The following is a 19,148-nucleotide window of genomic DNA, read 5'->3' as shown; positions in this document are numbered from 1 at the left end:
AGGCAAAAAAGAAATAAAAGGCATCCAAATTGGAAAGGAAGAAGTAATACTGTCCGTATTGGCAGATGACATGATATTACATATAGAAAACCCTAAAGATGCCACCAAAAACCGCTAGAACTAATAATTCAGTAAAGTTTCAGGATATAAAATCAATATACAATTATCAGTTGCTTTTTTTTTTTTTTTTTTTTTTTTTTTTGCGGTACGCGGGCCTCTCACTGTTGTGGCCTCTCCCGTTGCGGAACACAGGCTCCGGATGCGCAGGCTCAGCGGCCATGGCTCACGGGCCCAGCCGCTCTGCGGCATGTGGGATCTTCCCGAACCGGGGCACAAACCCGTGTCCCCCGCATCGGCAGGTGGACTCTCAACCACTGCGCCACCAGGGAAGCCCCAAAAATCAGTTGCATTTTTATGCACTAATAATGAACTACCAGAAAGAGAAATTGAGAAAACTATCCCATTTACAATTGCATCAAAAAGAATAAAATACCTAGGAATAAATTTAACAAAAAGGTAAAAGACCTGTACACTGAAAACTATGATACATTGAAGAAATAAACTGAAGAAGGCACAAGTAAATGGAAAGATAGTCCATGTTCATGGGTTGCAAGAATTAATATCATTAAAATGTCTACATTACCCAAAGCAATCTACAGTTTCAAAGCAATACCTATCAAACTTCCAATGGCATTTTTCAAGAAATAGAACAAAAACTCCTAAAAATTTTATGAAACCACAAAAGACCCCATAGAGCCAAAGAAATCTTGAGAAAAAGGAACAAAGCCAGAGGCATAATGCTTCCTGATTTCAAACTATATCAAAGTTATAGTAATCAAAAATGTATGGTATTGGCATAAAAACGGAGACAATGAAACAGAATAAACCCACATATGTATTTACTTAATTCATGAGAAAGGAGCTGGGAATATACAATGAGGGAAGGACAGTCTCTTCAACATATGATGCTGGGAAAACTGGATAACCACATGCAAAAGAATGAAACTGGACCACTATCTTATACCATACAAAAAATTAACTCAAAATGGACTAAAGACTTGAACATAAGACCTGAAACCATAAAACTCCCGGAAGACAACAGAGTTGGTAAGTTCCTTGAAATCAGTCTTGGCAATGAGATTTTGGGGCTTGACACCAAAAGCCAAGGTAACAAAAGCAAAAATAAACAAGTGGGACGGCATCAAACTAAAAAGCTTCTTACAGCAAAGGAAACCATATACAAAATGAAAAGGTAACCTACTAAACAGGAGAAAATATTTGCAAATCATAACTCTGATAAGGGGTTAATATCTAATACATATAAAGAACTCTTACAACTCAATAGCAAAAATGACCGATTTGATTTTAAAATGAGCAGAGGATCTGAATAGGCATCTTTCCAAAAAAAGACATACAAATAGCCAACAGGTACATGAAAGGTGCTCAACATCACTTATCACCAGGGAAATGCGAATCAAAACCACAATTAAATATCACCTCACGTCCGTTGGAATACCTATCATCACAAAGACAAAACTTAGTGTTGGTGAGGATGTGGAGAAAAAGGAACCCTTCCACGGAAATGTAAATTGGTGCAGCCACTATGGAAGACAGTATGGAGGATCCTCAAAAAATTAAAAATAAAACTACCATGTGACCTAGTAATTCCACTTCTGGATATTTATCTGAAGAAAACAAAAACACTAACTTGAAAAGATATATACATACCCATGTTCATTGTAGCATTATTTGCAAGAGCTAAGATGTGGAAACAACCTAAGTATCCATCAATGGGTGAATGGATAAAGAAAATGTGGTATATTTATATAAAATGGAATGTCATTTAGATGTAAAAAGAAGGAAATCCTGCCATTTGTGACAACATGGATGAATGGACTTTGAGGGCACTAAGCTAAGTGAAATGAGTCAGACAGAAAAAGACAAATACCATATGATCTCATTTATATGCAGAATCTAAACAAAAACAGAACACCAGAAACATAGATATATAGAACAGACTGGTCATTGCCAAACAGAGTGGGTAAAATGGGTGAAGGTGATTAAGGAGTACAAACATCCAGTTATAAAATGAATAAGTTCTTGGGATGTAATGTATAGCATAGTGACTATAGTTAATAATACTGTATTGTATTTAAAAGCTGCTACGAGAGTAGATCCTAAAATTTCTCATCATAGGAAAAAAACTGTATATATATATGTGGTGATGGATGTTAATTAGACATATTTTAGTGATCATTTCACAATGTATACATATATTGAGTCATTACGTTGTACACCTGAAACTAATATGGTATAGATTATACCTCATTTAAAAGAAAGGATTTGATGCAAACACTAAGCATAGAAAAAGGAAAAGAACCAATTAAAAATCTTAAAAAGGAAAGATATAATAATTTAAAATATTTAATAGACTAATAGTAAAAAAGCATAGAATTAGAAGTTTGAAAAATGTTCTGAGAAATTCACCAAGAACACAATACAGAAATAAACAGAATTTTTTAAATGGCGGTTTAGTTAAGGGACAAGGAGGATAGACTGAGGAGCTCCAAAACTAAAATATTTCAAATAATCATATTATTTCCTTGAGTTACAGCATTATTTTGCAAAATCAAGGAATGTTCAGGATCATTTCAAGTTTTGAGAGTGCATTATATAGGGCAATCAATACACCCTCGAATAACATGTTTATTTGTACAGTTTTCAGAAAAGAAAAAGGAAAGATTCTTTAATAGATCATTTGTAAGAACTTATAATCTTATGTACCTCAATGTCATCCTTATTTTTAAGGAGTGGTGCTTCCATAATATTTCTAAGACAAAAAGAATCCAATTCCACATCAAATGTGGTTCCAGTTAACTCAGAGATTCGATCCCAGTGTCTCTGTTTCATTGCCTTATTGGTCATCATTTCTAGTAGAGGACATGACTCACTGAAATCATCAATTCTTTTTTTCAGATCCAAAAAAGCTTGCCAATCTTTAAGTCCTTTTGGCAGTTTATGACATCTTTCAGAAAAAAAAAAGAAAAAATTATTTCATCTACACATTTCTTTGAAGAAGGTGTTATGAATATACAGCAATATATCAGAGGATAAATTCATTTGTGAAATACCTATGGGATCCTAAGATAGGCACTATAAACAGTTAAGTTTAATTCAATTGAAACTCACCTGTTTTGAAACTCCTGCAGTTCTGCATTAATTTTTTCAATGTCTACATCTCCCCAGAGTATTTCATAATAACCACTAATATTGCCCATTACAGTATCATATAGTCCATACAGCTTCTGCAGCAAGTTGAGTTCCTTTCTGGAAACCAAATAATTAAGTCATTACATAACATATATTTAAAAAATAAATTCCATTATTGGATAGGAAGAATTCATCTAATCAAATTATTTCACATATTATGTGTATCATATCTTATGTACACCAACACGCATACACTCCTGTCGGTTTCCAAACAAAGACTTTATTAAAAGCTCCATCAATTAAAGTTTATATCTTTCAAATATTCCAAATTATACTATGACATGACATTAACAAATGGTTTATTACAACCATACCAATCATTGCAAACAATCTGACCAAAATTTGTTAACGTGATCAAAGATAAGGCTAAGGTTTTATTTGACTTTTTTCTTTCAAACGCAAGCTAGATTTTTATGATTATGTCTGCCTTTTAAGTCTGACTTTAAACATCACTTTCCTATCAAAAGCTTTCCCTCATGTGCTCAGATGGAGTTATATCCAAAACAAGAATAAAAGGAGGGATTCTGGGTCCAAGTAAAGGAAAATTTCTTCAGTGTGTAAAACACCAAAAATTGACCACTCAACAGAGTTTGTGGATTCTCCCAGGAATTCCTCAACCCTTAGCATACCATGAGGGTCCACTGAATCCAATTTTAGTTTTTTTATTTTATTTCTTGAGTAGTTCTAATTTTTTGTAAGGATTGAGAGTTACGTTTATTATTTATTATAGATAATCAGCAACCAAAGATAAATTTGCTTATATTTTTGATGGAGTAGAACTCATTCTATCTTGTGTTGACCTAAAACAAATAGACTGCCAGTTATTTCTCCAGAAAAAATGTGTTACTCAGGATCAGTAGAAAATTGCAATTCTGGGTCTGCAACCATGGTGAGCCATGTGCAAGTCCCCAAATGGCAAGGGAAGGAGAATAGGAAGTTGGAGGGCTAGAGTAAACAGAGTCCATGGGTTTTCATTGGCTGAGTTGTTGCCAGGAAAGAAGAGGAGTCTTTCCTCTTGTTGGGCTCTGCTAATGTTGCAGAGCATGAAAGCTCCCCCTTCTTGTCTCCTGACTCTATTTAATTGAGGTTTCTGTTTATTAATTTTTTACTCTTGCAATTACCAAGGTGCACAGGACCTTTTTATAAATCTAAGATACATTCTGGAATCTTAGCTATTTTTTTTCAGTTCTTGTTTCACTTTTCTAATTCATCATCCTAGAAATTATTTCATTATTAATCACTGATTATTCCCAATTAAACTAAAAATGACTAAAATAATAAGAAAAATGAATGATGAAATCTCTTATAAAGAGATGATGCAACAGTGAAAAAATAATCACTACTGCATCGTCCTTCAAATTTCTAATTGTGTTGCTAAAACACTGCATCATCTTTCAAGAAAGTATAAAAAAGAACTCTGGAGACACCATTTTTGTAGTCTTTTGATTTTTGTTTATTTAACTTTCACTTAATACAGTTAAGAATTCAGTACTTTTCATTTTCTACCTAAAAACAGCAAAAGAATAAAATTGACAAAGGAAGGTGCTTCCCAAGTATTAAACAGAAAAGAGACAGAAAGCAATGCTCTAGACTCTAATTTTGATAGTGAAACTGATTGTGTAAGTGAAATCTCAGACTTTTGTGTCTTTACATGATAACCTAGATGGATTTTTTTAAATTCAATAATGTATGAGTGAAAGATATATTTCAATAGGGGCAAGGGCTGTATCACACAGTATTTTGCAACAAGAACCTAGAGCATCCCATTTTGTGAAAAAGATAAGTGACAGTGTTCTTTCATTATTTATATGTTTACATAAATTTTATTTGATATATTCCACAAGAAGAAAAATGTTGAAAGGAGATATGTATTCAAAGGAAATAGATGATGCAGAAATGAAAAAGTTAACTGATCATTCAAAGTTAAAAGTAAAGATTTTTGTATTTATAGTGCAAAAAAGATGGTGAACAAAATTATGACTGAGTTTTCAACAGTTTTGAGTTTTAACAATGCAAGTGCAAGAAAAAACATAAGTAATGAGAAGCTAGAAGTTATTGAAGATGGATTCGAAACCTGGGATCACTGTTTACAGGATGGATATGCTCCAGGTTCATACATGACAGCTGATGAGCTGCATTCAAAAGTTGGTCTCCATTTCGTGTATATACGTCTTTAAACCAGGACATTATGGAGTAAAAGTTTGGCTTTTCTCTGCTTAAATTCTCATTAAATTTTCTAATAAAACCGCTTTTCACCATTCCTTTATTCTTACTTTTGAAAAGTATTCATAATTACTTAAAAACATAAAAAATTAAAAGGGTCCATTGATCCAAAAGGTAAATGAGAATGATTAGTTTTCCTAGAATACCGCAGGTCAAAATAAAACACTGATTCTCAGACTGGGTGTGCAAAAGAATTAACTAGAGAGTTTATAAAAATGCAGAATTGCTAGGACCCCGTCCCAGAGATTCTGATTGAATGTCAGGGGAAAGGACCAGACATGGGCAATTCTAACACAATTAGTAATTGGGTTAAGCTTAGCAAATGCCTATTTTTAGGAAAAAAAAATACAAACCATCTTCCCTAAATGGCTGAGGAATTCATTTCTCTTCAGACAATTTTAGGTACTTTGTGCCATGACATTTTCATGCTGGGATTTTGAAACAAGTCAACATAAAGTTCTAAAGCCAAGATCCTAATAAGCTAATACCACTGTTTTAATTTTGCCTTTGAAGAAAGTTATATTTAACATTCTACCAAAATATACTTGGTGAAATCCTAGATCCACTGTTTAAAAGCAACTGTTACTCTTTAAAATCAATTAAGTTCCTTGGCCTTCAATCTCAATGAATTCTATGCCTACCCAATAGGGAAAAGCACTTAGCATAAATGCAGTAAGAAGGAAGCAAGAGCCGAGCACGGCTATTCCTCTAAGTAAACAAAAGTTATCCGAAGTTGCAGTGCTTCTGTACAATTATTGACACTATTCAAAATCACGAAAAGAAAAAAAATAAAGCACAGGCTAAATATAGGCCATTAACGCCCAGAATTTTTGCCATGTATTTTCTACTCCCCTAGAACATTTATTTTGTATATGGAGACTGTGCATCCAATGAGTCAGGAATAGCCAGGAATGGGGGAACTATTTAGGAGTTTTCCAAGCCAGACTCTTCTCTGCATGATGAAGGATTTAATGATGACATGATTCTTCTAACGGACAGTTAATTATTTATAATAAACTTGTTCAATTTCTAAACTTACCTAATTTTGTGTAAAACCTCATAGTCAGTCACAGGCAACCCAAAAAGTTGTTCACCAGATGAATATGTAATGAATTTCCTCCACAGATCATCAAAATTGGCCTATAAAAGGTTTTTAAATTATAGTAAGATGTAATAAATTCAGAGCCCATTAAAGTAGAATTCATTATAATCAGAATAAAAGCTACATTGAAGTTTATTTATCTATGAAACAAGGATTTGTGAAGCAAATTTATGCTGATACAAATCTATCAGAGGAAAAGTTAAGCGTTTAGGAAATTAACTTTCAAGCATTCTGAAAGTAATCATTTTATGTAAAATTATTTCCTTAATAAATTAAGTGGTCCCCAGACTTACATTTTCAAGTTCCCATAAATACACCTGAAAGTAATGAAACTGCATTTTTAAAATTCTATAATTCAGACTTTTCTATTATTTTAGCCTGGTCATCTCTCCTACACGGTTCAAATGAGTGAAGCATTGGTATAATCCATTCAACCTTGCTTTCTCTACAAGCAAGTCTATAAAATAAAGAATTCCATTTTAACACCATTTGAAATAACTCAATTTAAATCAGCAAAGTTAATGTTCAGGTCTTTTGAACTGGAATTTGAATCTCCTATACTTAGAATGCTAAGTATTAACAGTGTTAAAAGCACAAAAGCAAACAGAAATTATTCACTTGTGACAAGATATGTGTGATCTACATAAATGGTATAACATATCAATAAGGATCCTAAATTCCCAGTCCTGGAAACTGTCTGTCATCAGACCTCACAGTGCTCAGATAATGATACAGATCTGACAGATACAGTAGTAGCACATATTACAGGAGCCAAATCAGGAAGGTGTGAAGATGCAGGAGGAACTCCAACGAATTCTTCGTTCCTAGAGAGGAAGAGCCATTTTGCACTTTTTATATTCCTTGGTGGTTAGTATGGTGGTTACTCAATAAATGTACTGAACGAAAAGTCCATGGGACTATGTGGGCATTAGGAAAGGAGAAACGAAAACTTCAAAGTTAGCATACACTTAAAGGACGACATTTAAAATCTTGGGGTTTTCTTTGTGGGTTTTTTTAAATTAATTTATTTATTTTTGGCTGCATTGTGTCTTCGTTGCCGCGTGCGGGCTTTCCCTAGTTGCAGTGAGCGGGGGCTACTCTTCGTTGCGGTGCGCAGGCTTCTCATTGCGGTGGTTTCTCTTGTTGCGGAACATAGGTTCTAGTCGCATGGACTTCAGTAGTTGTGGCACGCGGGCTCAGTAGTCATGGCGCACAGGCTTAGTTGCTCCGTGGCATGTGGGATCTTCCCGGACCAGGACTTGAACCCATGTCCCCCGCACTGGCAGGCAGATTCCTAACCACTGTGCCACCAGGGAAGTCCCTAAAATCTTGTTAATGTGATGAAGACTCCTGATGAATGCCAATCCCTCACCCCTTTTTCCACTCAGGTCCAAAATAATGTAAAAAGCACCAGCCAAACAGGAAACAAAATGTCAGCTTTGTCAGCAGCCAAGTACCCAGTAACTCCCCAAATCAGAGTAAAGTTGCATCAGAAAACACCACTGGGACCTGAGATGAGGCTCCTGCTTCTTCCCCAGATCTAGATCTTGGGTACCTGCTTTGGAGGGGGGAGGGAGAACACCTGCTTTTGAGAAGCGTTAGGTCTGCAAATCTGACCCCCAGCCATATATCCAGCCAGTTGCTCAGCAAACAGGCTGCTCAGCTGACAAGCCCAGGCACAGGCAGAAAGAAGGTACAAGGAGGCAAAAGACGGGCCCTACATTGCCTTTTCAATGAAGTGAACACACCCCTAGTAAAAGGGTGGCTCATTCAAGTCCCAGTTGTTGACTGATACATTGATAACTCCCAAGGGAAAGACAAGGAAGGGAGGCGTCTATCTTCATAATATACCCAGGCTCCAACCACTTTTCATCAACTCCAACGTCACCACTCTGGTCCAAGTTACTATCACCCCTCCCCTGGAATACTGCAATAGCCTCTTAATCAGCCTCCCCGCTTTTAGCCTTGACTCCTAATAATCTATTCTCAACGCAGTAGACAGGCTGGCCCATGAAATCATAAGATCATGTCACTCATCTCACTCAGAGTCAAAGCCAGTGCCCCTCAGGGGCTGGCAAGGCTGCTAACAGTCTGTCCTCTCCTTAGCTCTCTGGACTTATTGCTACAACCATCTCCTTGCTCATTCTGTTCCAGCCGTACTAATCTCCTGTTGCTTCTCTTACGTGCTCTTACTCAGGGCTTTTGTACTGCTCTTCCCCTGCCTGGAAAGCTGCCCCTCCAGATAAACTGCCTGGCTCATTCTCTCACTTCCCCAGGTCTCTACTCAAATGTCACCTCTCAAGGAGGCCTTCCCTGGAGACCCTATTTTAAATTTCACCTCCACTTTACATACACACGGCCTAGCACTTGATGCCCCTTCCCTGCCTTTTTCTTCCCTTGGCACTTATCACCATCCAACATTACTACCTACTGCTTTTCTTGCTGAGAGGTTCCTGTTGGCTCAGCAGGCAGCCACCACATCAGCCTTAGTCCTGGCTCCTCCAGAGAGGAAGGCCTCTCCCTGGGACCCTGGCTCCAAATCTGAGGACTTCAGGTAGTAAAGGATCAGAGTTTCCTGCAGGGTACAGCATAAAGAGCTGGCAAGGGTGATGGGAGGAGCTGGTTTTAGTCCAAGAGTGATGGCCACAGTTCTGGAGAACCCCAACAATAACATGGGACTAGCCTTTTTATCTGAGGAGAACATATTTAGGTGAAAGGCTTGTGCCTGCTGCATCCCACGAAAACCCTTGCCGGCACAAGGGTTATCTTACAGAAATCTACTGGGCCAGACCTACCCTCCTGCAATCAGGCAGCAGAGACATTGGGCTCAGGACAGATGATCTTGTCTACTTTGCATAAGTTTATTCCACTAGGGACCAGCTGCAATTCCTGCTTGCTCCAATGATCCTGAAGAAACACTTTTCTTATCAGGGTATGGCTTTCCTATTTTGAAACACTCAAATCAAGGGAGATACTTGAAAATTAGATGTCATATGAAAAATTCCAGTTGGTTATGATGGAAAAAGCCTGAACTACCCCTACCAATCTCAGGAGAACCTGCAGTTTAAGAGGTTCCATCCAAACTGACTGAACCTTTCTGGCAAAACTGTGCATGGAACCAACCTGAACCATCCATGGAACCTACATATAAAGCAACAAAAACAAGGTTACTGACTACTCCATTTATTTGGTTTGGGGTGAAAAATCCAATCATCAAGAGATATGAAGTAACCTCCAACATAGGTAAAGGAATATTTAGAAATACCTACCCAGTATGTGGCAAAACTAAAGCATAAATTACAGAAAGCCTTCATATGGCTAGATTTGCTGCAAAACTTGGGTATTCCTAGTAAAGAAAACACTGGTTTTTGGACAACAGCTCTATATTTCCTGGTGGGATGACTGTGGAAGCCACCTAAGTATAAATGCAGGGAATGTAAATGTAACCAAAAAAATGTAGTTTTACCTGAAATATCTGTAACCTGTCGCTAGCTTCTTGGGGTGGTATATTTGGAACCATGGGTCCTTCCTGTAATGAATAATATAATCTGCATTTTAATTCCTAATCACATGTATTTATCTATTTATTAGGTTTATCTATTATCTCCTTTTAAACAAAAACCATGATTTTTAATTTATATGATCTAATTTTGTCCTGTACATGAAGTTTTCATTTATTTTTTGCGACAGTGTTATTGAGATATAATTCACATATTATACAATCAACTCATTTAAAATGTACAATTCAACTGTTTTTATTATATTCACAGACTATGATAACACTCAATTTTAGTATATTTGCATCACTGTAACTTCCATTCATTTTTTAAAGGACCTTGACACAGCTAATAAAAAATGTGATTAAATTACATCCTATATGAAGTTTGTAACACAAGAGCTCTGTTTCATTTCATTTATGATTATAAATGAGGATGCTGTGGCTGTGCATTAGAATAACTGAGATAGGGCTCTGAGAACAACCTTCTTTCAAGAATAGTCCAGCCCAATATGGAAACAGAGACACACATAAGGTTGAATACTTGGAAGAAGCAGAAGGCGGTCTCTGGTGGCCATGAGCCAGAAAACAGTTGCAAAAAAGATCCCAAATGGTCTGTACAATCATGAATATTATGGATATGCTAAATAATATGCAAGACTGCCAGTGTAATAGAATAATAGAGCAATAAAATGTTGACTAATCAAACCTAAAAGAGATGTTTAGTACACATTAAAAAGAAGTGTTATATAAAAGTATGAAATTAGAACACTCCCTAACACCATACACAAAAATAAACTCAAAATGGATTAAAGACCTAATGTAAGGCCAGACACTATCAAACTCTTAGAGGAAAACATAGGCAGAACACTCTATGACATCAATCACGGCAAGATCCTTTTTGACCCACCTCCTAGAGAAATGGAAATAAAAACAAAAATAAACAAATGGGACCTAATGAAACTTAAAAGCTTTTGCACAGCAAAGGAAACCATAAACAAGACCAAAAGACAACCCTCAGAATGGGAGAAAATATTTGCTAATGAAGCAACTGACAAAGGATTAACCTCCAAAATTTACAAGCAGCTCATGCAGCTCAATAACAAAAAAACAAACAACCCAATCCAAAAATGGACAGAAGACCTAAACAGACATTTCTCCAAAGAAGATATACAGATTGCCAACAAACACATGAAAGGATGCTCAACATCATTAATCATTAGAGAAATGCAAATCAAAACTACAATGAGATATCATCTCACATCAGTCAGAATGGCCATCATCAAAAAATCTAGAAACAATAAATGCTGAAGAGGATGTGGAGAAAAGGGAACACTCTTGCACTGTTGGCGGGAATGTAGATTGATACAGCCACTATGGAGAACAGTATGGAGGTTCCTTACAAAACTAAAAATAGAATTACCATACGACCCAGCAATCCCACTACTGGGCATATACCCTGAGAAAACCATAATTCAAAAAGGGTCATGTACCAAAATGTTCATTGCAGCTCTATTTACAATAGCCAGGACATGGAAGCAACCTAAGTGTCCATCATCGGATGAATGGATAAAGAAGATGTGGCACATATATACAATGGAATATTACTCAGCCATAAAAAGAAACGAAATTAAGTTATTTGTAGTGAGGTGGATGGACCTACAGTCTGTCATACAGAGTGAAGTAAGTCAGAAAGAGAAAAACAAATACCGTATGCTAACACATATATATGGAATCTAAGGAAAAAAAAAAAAGGTCTTGAAGAACCTAGGGGTAAGACGGGAATAAAGACACAGACCTACTAGCAAATGGACTTGAGGATACGAGGAGGGGAAGGGTAAGCTATGACAAAGTGAGCGAGTGGCACGGACATATATACACTACCAAATGTAAAATAGATAGCTAGTGGGAAGCAGCCGCATAGCACAGGGAGATCAGCTCGGTGGTTTGTGACCACCTAGAGGGGTGGGATAGGGAGGGTGGGAGGGAGGGAGATGCAAGAGGGAAGAGATATGGGAACATATGTATATGTATAACTGATTCACTTTGTTATAAAGCAGAAACTAACACACCATTGTAAAGCAATTATACTCCAATAAAGATGTTAAAAAAAATGTTAAAAAAGTAGCGCCAAGGGCTTAAATTATCTTATGATGTCAGATCAACTGTGACCACTAAAAGAAAGTAGAATATTTTAGGGGACTATATCCAACTTCTGAGTTTAACTTCAAAGAGGTCGACCATTAATCAGTCATTATACCAGATTGAATAGTCTGTGGGACTGACCAAGGATGACATTTATTTTTTATGTTCAGTGACCCTATTGGTTCTCTAAGAGTTAGTGGGAAAAAAATCAGTTGCATAACCCTGGCATTAAGGCATTTATAGTTTCTTACAGCCTTCCAACAACTGTATTACATTTTAATTATGAGTATTCTGGTCTTGAGAAAGGACAAAAGCAGACTTTGTTCCTTCCACAATTTCAAAAGTTGTTGCTCCTTTTAGCAGTTAAATCTTCTCTCTTTCTACATGAAACATGCTTAAAGGACGAGCTATCCCCCCTTTTTAATAGCTGCAAATATGCAAAGATAGCCTCTTACATACAATGTACAAATCACAGTGTATTTCTCAGGGTTCATTACTTTGACCTCATATAAACATACCACCAAACATCTTAACACACAGCAGGCAACACTTAAATTACCGTCTCATATGCTTCTGCAAAATTCATTACATCCTCACGAAAAACTTCCACGGATTCAAGTAGACTACTTTTAAACTTTACCTGCAGATGAACTAGTTCATCTTGTACAGAAACCTGGAATAAAAAAGAATATTCAATGTGAGAGTGAAAGTAATGTATTTAAATGAAAACTACAATTTTGCTCCAGCAAGTTTGTTATCTCACAGATGTACTGTACGAACAAGGATGTCTCTGCAATGTTATTTGTTAAAAAAAAAAACAACATAGAAATAAACAATCCAAATGGACCATCAAGAGACTCAGATCATTCTAGTTCATGACCCAAGAGGCAAAGCTATCTAACTGCAGGTAGGAAAACATTTTCTGGCTGACCCAGTTCAGGCCAAGGAAACAGTTACTACCGTGGGCCCAGTCTGAGTCACATGCTGTCTCTGGGACGAGGCCACAGTCTCGGATTAACAATTTCTAGTAGGTTCACATGGTTCCAATAATTGGAGCAGTTTCCTCTAAGAAAATGATATTACTCTTGGTTTAAAAAAATAGCAAATATGTCTTCCACAATCGTCTTCAAAGCTTCTGCTTAAACCTGCATTCATAATAGTTAGCACTTAACTCATGTTTTCTCTCTGCCAGGCTCTTTACATATGTTAACTCATTTAGTGCTCACAACCATCCTGCGTGGTAAATACTAATATTATACCCATTTTACAAGTGAGAAAACCGAGGCCCACAGAGACTAACTTCCTCAACGTCCTAGCACCAGTATGAGACAAGGTCAAGATTCAAAACCTAGCAGTGTGGTTCCAGGGCTCTTGCTCTTAACTGCTCTCAACAATAGCATCTTTCTGGGTTGGCACATATACTGCTTTAAGCTTAATGGTGACTGTAGTAAAGACTGGGTCAGTAGGTTTAACACTAACAGAGAAATGGCAGAAAAATCCAAGTGAATCTGTTAAATTGAACAATAATAGAAAACTGGGCTTCACTAAATCTCAACAGAGGGCTCCCCATTTCCTTGCTAAGACTCACTGTCTAGACTAACCAGCAAGCACTTTTCAAATTAAGTGATTAGTCAATATTGAACTTAAATAGAAATAAGCATTGAAAAAGTATTTTATGTACATCATCTCAAGCCTCATAACTGCATTTTTAAAAGCTTCTAAAATATTCCTAAAGGGCCACATGAAGAGACTGAGAAACAAAGGTTATTAACTTGCATAAGATCACCCAACTGGCTGGTGGCAGAGCCAGAATCACAAGTCATGACCCCAAATTCAGCTCTGTGTCCTTGCTACTGTGCCTTGCTTCAATCTCAGTGACAAATCTTTCCATAAACAGGAAATTTTAAGCCAACATTAATTAATTAATATTCAATAAAATTTTTTAGTATAATTAAAGAATCTGGACCCTCCCTTGGGGTTCACTTTTTTTTTTTTTTTTTTGCGGTAGGCGGGCCTCTCACTGTTGTGGCCTCTCCCATTGCGGAGCACAGGCTCCGGACGCGCAGGCTCAGCGGCCATGGCTCACGGGCCCAGCCGCTCCGCGGCACATGGGATCTTCCCGGACCGGGGCACGAACCCGTGTCCCCTGCACCGGCAGGCGGACTCTCAACCACTGCGCCACCAGGGAAGCCCCTTGGGGTTCACTTTTAATGGCTAAATATTTACCAACTTCAAAAATGTTTAGAGAGAGATTTATAGCTATAAACGCCAACATTAAAAGATAAAGACCTCAAATCAGTAACCTAACCATCCACCTTAACAAACTAGACAAAGAAGAACAAACTAAACCCAAAGCAAGCAAAAGGAAGAAAATAATTTAAAAAGAGCACAAATAAATGGTATAGAGAATAAAAAACAATAGAGAAAATCAACAAACTAAAAGTTTCTTCCTTGAAAAGAGCAACAGAAGTGACAAAACTTTACCTAGTCTAACCTAGAATAAAGGAGAAAGGACTCAAATTACTAAAATTAGGAGAGAAAGAAGGGACATCACTACTTACTTTACAGAAATAAAAAGGATTATAAAGACACAATCAACAGAGTAAACAGGCACCCTATAGAATGGGAGAAAATATTTGCTAATCATATGTCTGATAAGAAGTTAATATCCAGAATATATAAAGAACTTCCACCACCCAACAACAAACAACCCAACTTAAAACTAGGCAAGAGGGCTTCCCTGGTGGCACAGTGGTTGGGAATCTGCCTGCCGATGCAGGGGACACGGGTTCGTGCCCTGGTCCGGGGGGATCCCACGTGCCGCGGAGCGGCTGGGCCTGTGAGCCATGGCCGCTGGGCCTGCGCGTCCGGAGCCTGTGCTCCACAGCAGGAGAGGCCACAGCGGTGAGAGGTCCGTGCACCACAAAAAAACAAAAAAACTAGGCAAGACATACAAATGGCCAACAAGCATACGAAAAGATGCTCAACATCACTTTTCATCCGGGAAATGCAAATCAAAACCACAATGAGATACCACCTCACCCATTAGGATGCCTACTATCAAGGACACAGAAAATAACAAGTGTTGGTGAGCATGTGGAGAAATTGGAACCCTTGCGCACTGTTGCTGGGAATGTAAAATGGTGCAGCTGCTATGAAACACAGTACAGCAGTTCTAAAAAACTGAAAATAGAATTACTATATGATCCATCAATTCTATTCCTGGGTGTATCCAAAAGAACTGAAAGCAGGTCTCAAAGAGATACCTGTACACCCATGTCCATAGTAGCATTATTCACAACAGCCAAAAGGTGGGAGAAACACAAGTGCCCATTGATGGATGAATGAATAAACAAAATGTGGTATATGCTGCATATGAGGGAATATTATTCAGCATTGTAAAGGAAGGAAATTCTGACATATGCTACAACATGGATGAATCTTGAGGACATTATGCTAACTGAAATAAGTCAGTTACATAAAGAAAAATATTGTAGGATTTCACTTATATGAGGAAACTGAAGTAGTCAAATTCATAAAGACAAAGTAGAATGGTAGTTTCCAGGAACTGAGGAAAGGGTGAAATGGGGAATTGTTGTTTAATGGGTAGATTCAGTTTTGCAATATGAAAAAGTTCTGGAGATTGGATGCACAACAATGGGAACACACTTAACACTACTGAACTCCACACTTAAAAATGATTAAGATGGTAAATTTTAGGTTATGTGTATTTTACCACAATTTTTTTAACCTTAGTACAGAGCTACTATAATCAAGACTGGCACAGGAGTAGACATATGGATCAACAGAATAGAATTGAGAGTCCAGATATAAACCCTTACATTTATGGTTAATTGATTTTCTCCAGGGTGCCAAGACAATTCATTGGTGAAAGGATAGTCTTTACAACAAACGGCACTGAAACATCAGGATATCCACATGCTTTTACATGATGTTGGACCCCTAACTCACACCATATACAAAAATTAACTCAAAATGTATCAAAGACCTAAATGCAAGGGTAAAATTATAAAACTCTCATAAGAAAACACAGTAGTGACTCTTCATGACCCTGGATTAGGCAATGGTTTCCTACATACAATACCAAAACACAAACAACGAAAGAAAAAATAGACAAATTGGACTTTATCAAAATTTAAAATTTTTGTACTTCAAAGGACACCATCAAGAAAGTGAAAAAACCCAACAAATGAGAGAAAATGTTTGCAAATCCTTTGATTAAGGGACTTACATCCAGAATATATAAAGAACTCTTACAACTCAAAGAGACAACCCAATTTAAAAAACAAGGAAAGGATTTAAATTCACCTTTCTTCAAAGAAGATATACAAATGGCCAGTAAGTACATGTAAAGATGCTAGGAATTATTGGACATTAGGAAAATGAAGTACTGGTATGTGAGACAATATGGATAAACCTTGACAACATTACTGTAAGTGAAAGAAGCCAGTCACAAGAGACTACATATTATATGATTCTATCTGTATTTAAGTGTCCAGAAAAGGCAAATCCATAGAGACAAAAAAGTAGTGGTTGCCAGGGGCTGGGGTAAGGAGGAAAATGAGGAGTGATTACTAATGGGTATGGGGTTGCTTTGGGGGTGAAGAAAATATTCTAAAATTAGATAATGATGGTTGTCATGCAACTCTGTGCATATATTAACAATCACAGAATTGTATACTTTGAAATGGTAAATGTTACAGTACGTGGATTATATCTCAATAAAGCTTTTAAGATAATATATATTGAGCTTTTTAAAGGTTTGAAATGTATTTTTTTCTGGAGATAGTGACTTAATAAAAAAGTAAGAATTGGGACTTCCCTGGTGGTCCAGTGGTAAAGAACCGCCTTCCAATGCAGGGGACGCAGGTTCGATCCCTGGTCAGGGAACTAAGATCCCACATGCTGCGGGGCAACCAAGTCCACACACCACAACTACTCAGCTCGCCCGCCTCAGCAAGAGAGCCTGCATGCCGCAAACTACAGAGCTCACGTGCTCTGGAGCCCACATGCCACAACGAGAGAAGAGAAAACCCGCACGCACGCCACAACTAGAGAGAAGCCCATGTGCCACAGTAAAGAGCCAGTGTACCGTAACTAAGACCCAACACAGCAATAAAAAAAAAAAAGTAAGAATTAAATTTGTACTTACAGCTTTACTCTGCAATTTGTTGAAAGAATATCTCAAGGTATCAACTGCTTCTGATTCTTCTTTGGTTACTTCAACTTCAAATCTGTTTAAAATAGCATAGGCTTCCTGTGGGGTGGGGGTAGAGTTCAGAAACATCACAAGGAATATAACTGCCAAATGACTTAGATGCCTTCTAAAGACACATTCCTATGTCTTCAAAGACTAGAAGAATGGGTCCCAAAATTAAATGTGTATAAAAAGGTCCTTTAGATTATCACTTACATCAGATATTGACTCTAGATCCCAGGCCCTGAAATCTGAATTTAATAAGCACCAAGGTGATTCTGGTGGAGAGTAGGCAAATCGCTTTGAGATACTATCCTAGGAAAAACTCCCTGGAATAATTTTCTGCCTCTCTCCTCCTTGATCTTGTGACAACATCGTGCAAAATGTTTTCTCATACGCTATTAAGATATGGGTTGGCTATATAAGGAATGGAATGAAATGACGATGTGGGAGATATTCTGAAGAACAGAAACTAATGAACAAACAAAACAAAAACAAATTCATAGATACAGAGAACAGATTGGTGGGTAACTAGAGAGGAAGGAGATTGGAGGATGGTGAAATGGGTGAAGGGGATCAACTGTATGGTGATAGATGGTGACAAGACTTACAGTGGTGATCACTTTATAGTGCATACAAATATTGAATTACAATGTTGTACACCTGAAATCTGTATAATGTTATATACCAACTTTGCCTAAATTTTTTAAAGTGATGAGCTGGCAATTGGCTTTACCAAAAGAACTTATGCTGAAAAACTAAGCTTCGGCAGTCAGGAAAAAATGATATGATAATTTGTTAAATCTTGAGAAGCGAGTGGTCAGCATTCAAAATACCCAAATACTAAGATTTAAAGAAGTAGTAAAGGTATGAATTTCATTAGCTCCCAAAGTGTATAAACTCTAAATGGGTTCAAGAAAGCAATGCTCAGTCGTGAACACTGGGTACCAAAAGGAGGCAGGGGGAGTGCCAATTCCCCAGGTTTGCAAGCAATAAGGGAGTGCATTGTCCACAGAGAATTTAAAAAACAGTAATAAAATGAACTGAGTCTGATTTTTATTATCACCATGAGCCAGAAATTCTAAACATTAGTCATAAGTACTTGTGAGAGACAGAATAACAGCCTCCCCAATGTTATCCACACCCTGATCTCCAGAATCTGTGAATATGTCACCTTATGTGGCAAAAGGGACTTTGCAGATGTGATTAGTAAAAATATTTGAGATGGGGAGATTATCCTGTATTAGCCATGTGGGCCCAATGTAATCACAGAGGTCCATTTAAGGGAAAGAGGGAGGCAGGAGATTCAGAGTTAGAGATGTGATGACAGCAGCAGGGGTAGGAGTGATGGCACTGCTGGAAGGGAGCCAGGAGCCACCAAGGAATGCAAGCAGCCTCTAGAAGCTGGACAAAGCAAGGAAAGGATTCTTCCCTAGAGCCCCTGCTGACAAGTTGATTTTAGCCCCATAAGACCCATTTTCATACTTCTGACCTCTACAACTATAAAACAATTTGTTTTAAGCCATTAAGTTGACGGTAATTTGTTATAGGAGCAATAGGAACTAAAACAGTACTCTTCCCTAAAAACATCTCTTGTTGATATAAATTCCAACAATTTACTATTGAGCCTCAGTGGACCACTCCCACCATCTGTCCATGGTATGCCGCTGGTCATAGGTGAGACACATAACTGG

The 19,148-nt window shown here is 37.4% G+C and overlaps 1 protein-coding gene across 1 annotated transcript in view; it reads right to left on the bottom strand.

Annotated features, from left to right (window-relative positions):
- Positions 1-19,148, bottom strand: part of DNAH8 (dynein axonemal heavy chain 8) — a gene marked incomplete at its 3' end in the record, with an annotated part of 330,699 nt that overhangs the window by 215,102 nt on the left and 96,449 nt on the right. The window contains exons 30-35 of the mRNA XM_082847518.1: positions 17,410-17,514; positions 12,796-12,909; positions 10,062-10,124; positions 6,533-6,633; positions 3,190-3,327; positions 2,785-3,025 (exon numbers count right to left, since the gene is read on the bottom strand). Of these exons, the coding sequence (XP_082703644.1) occupies positions 2,785-3,025; positions 3,190-3,327; positions 6,533-6,633; positions 10,062-10,124; positions 12,796-12,909; positions 17,410-17,514 (762 nt within the window). The remainder of the gene's footprint in view (positions 1-2,784; positions 3,026-3,189; positions 3,328-6,532; positions 6,634-10,061; positions 10,125-12,795; positions 12,910-17,409; positions 17,515-19,148) is intronic.

The sequence above is a fragment of the Leucopleurus acutus genome (genome assembly GCF_964270905.1).
Source record: "Leucopleurus acutus genome assembly, chromosome: 10".
Taxonomy (NCBI): Eukaryota; Metazoa; Chordata; class Mammalia; order Artiodactyla; family Delphinidae; genus Leucopleurus; species Leucopleurus acutus.
The sequence above is the reverse complement of the archived record's forward strand: the minus strand, read 5'-3'. Positions and strand labels throughout refer to the sequence as shown.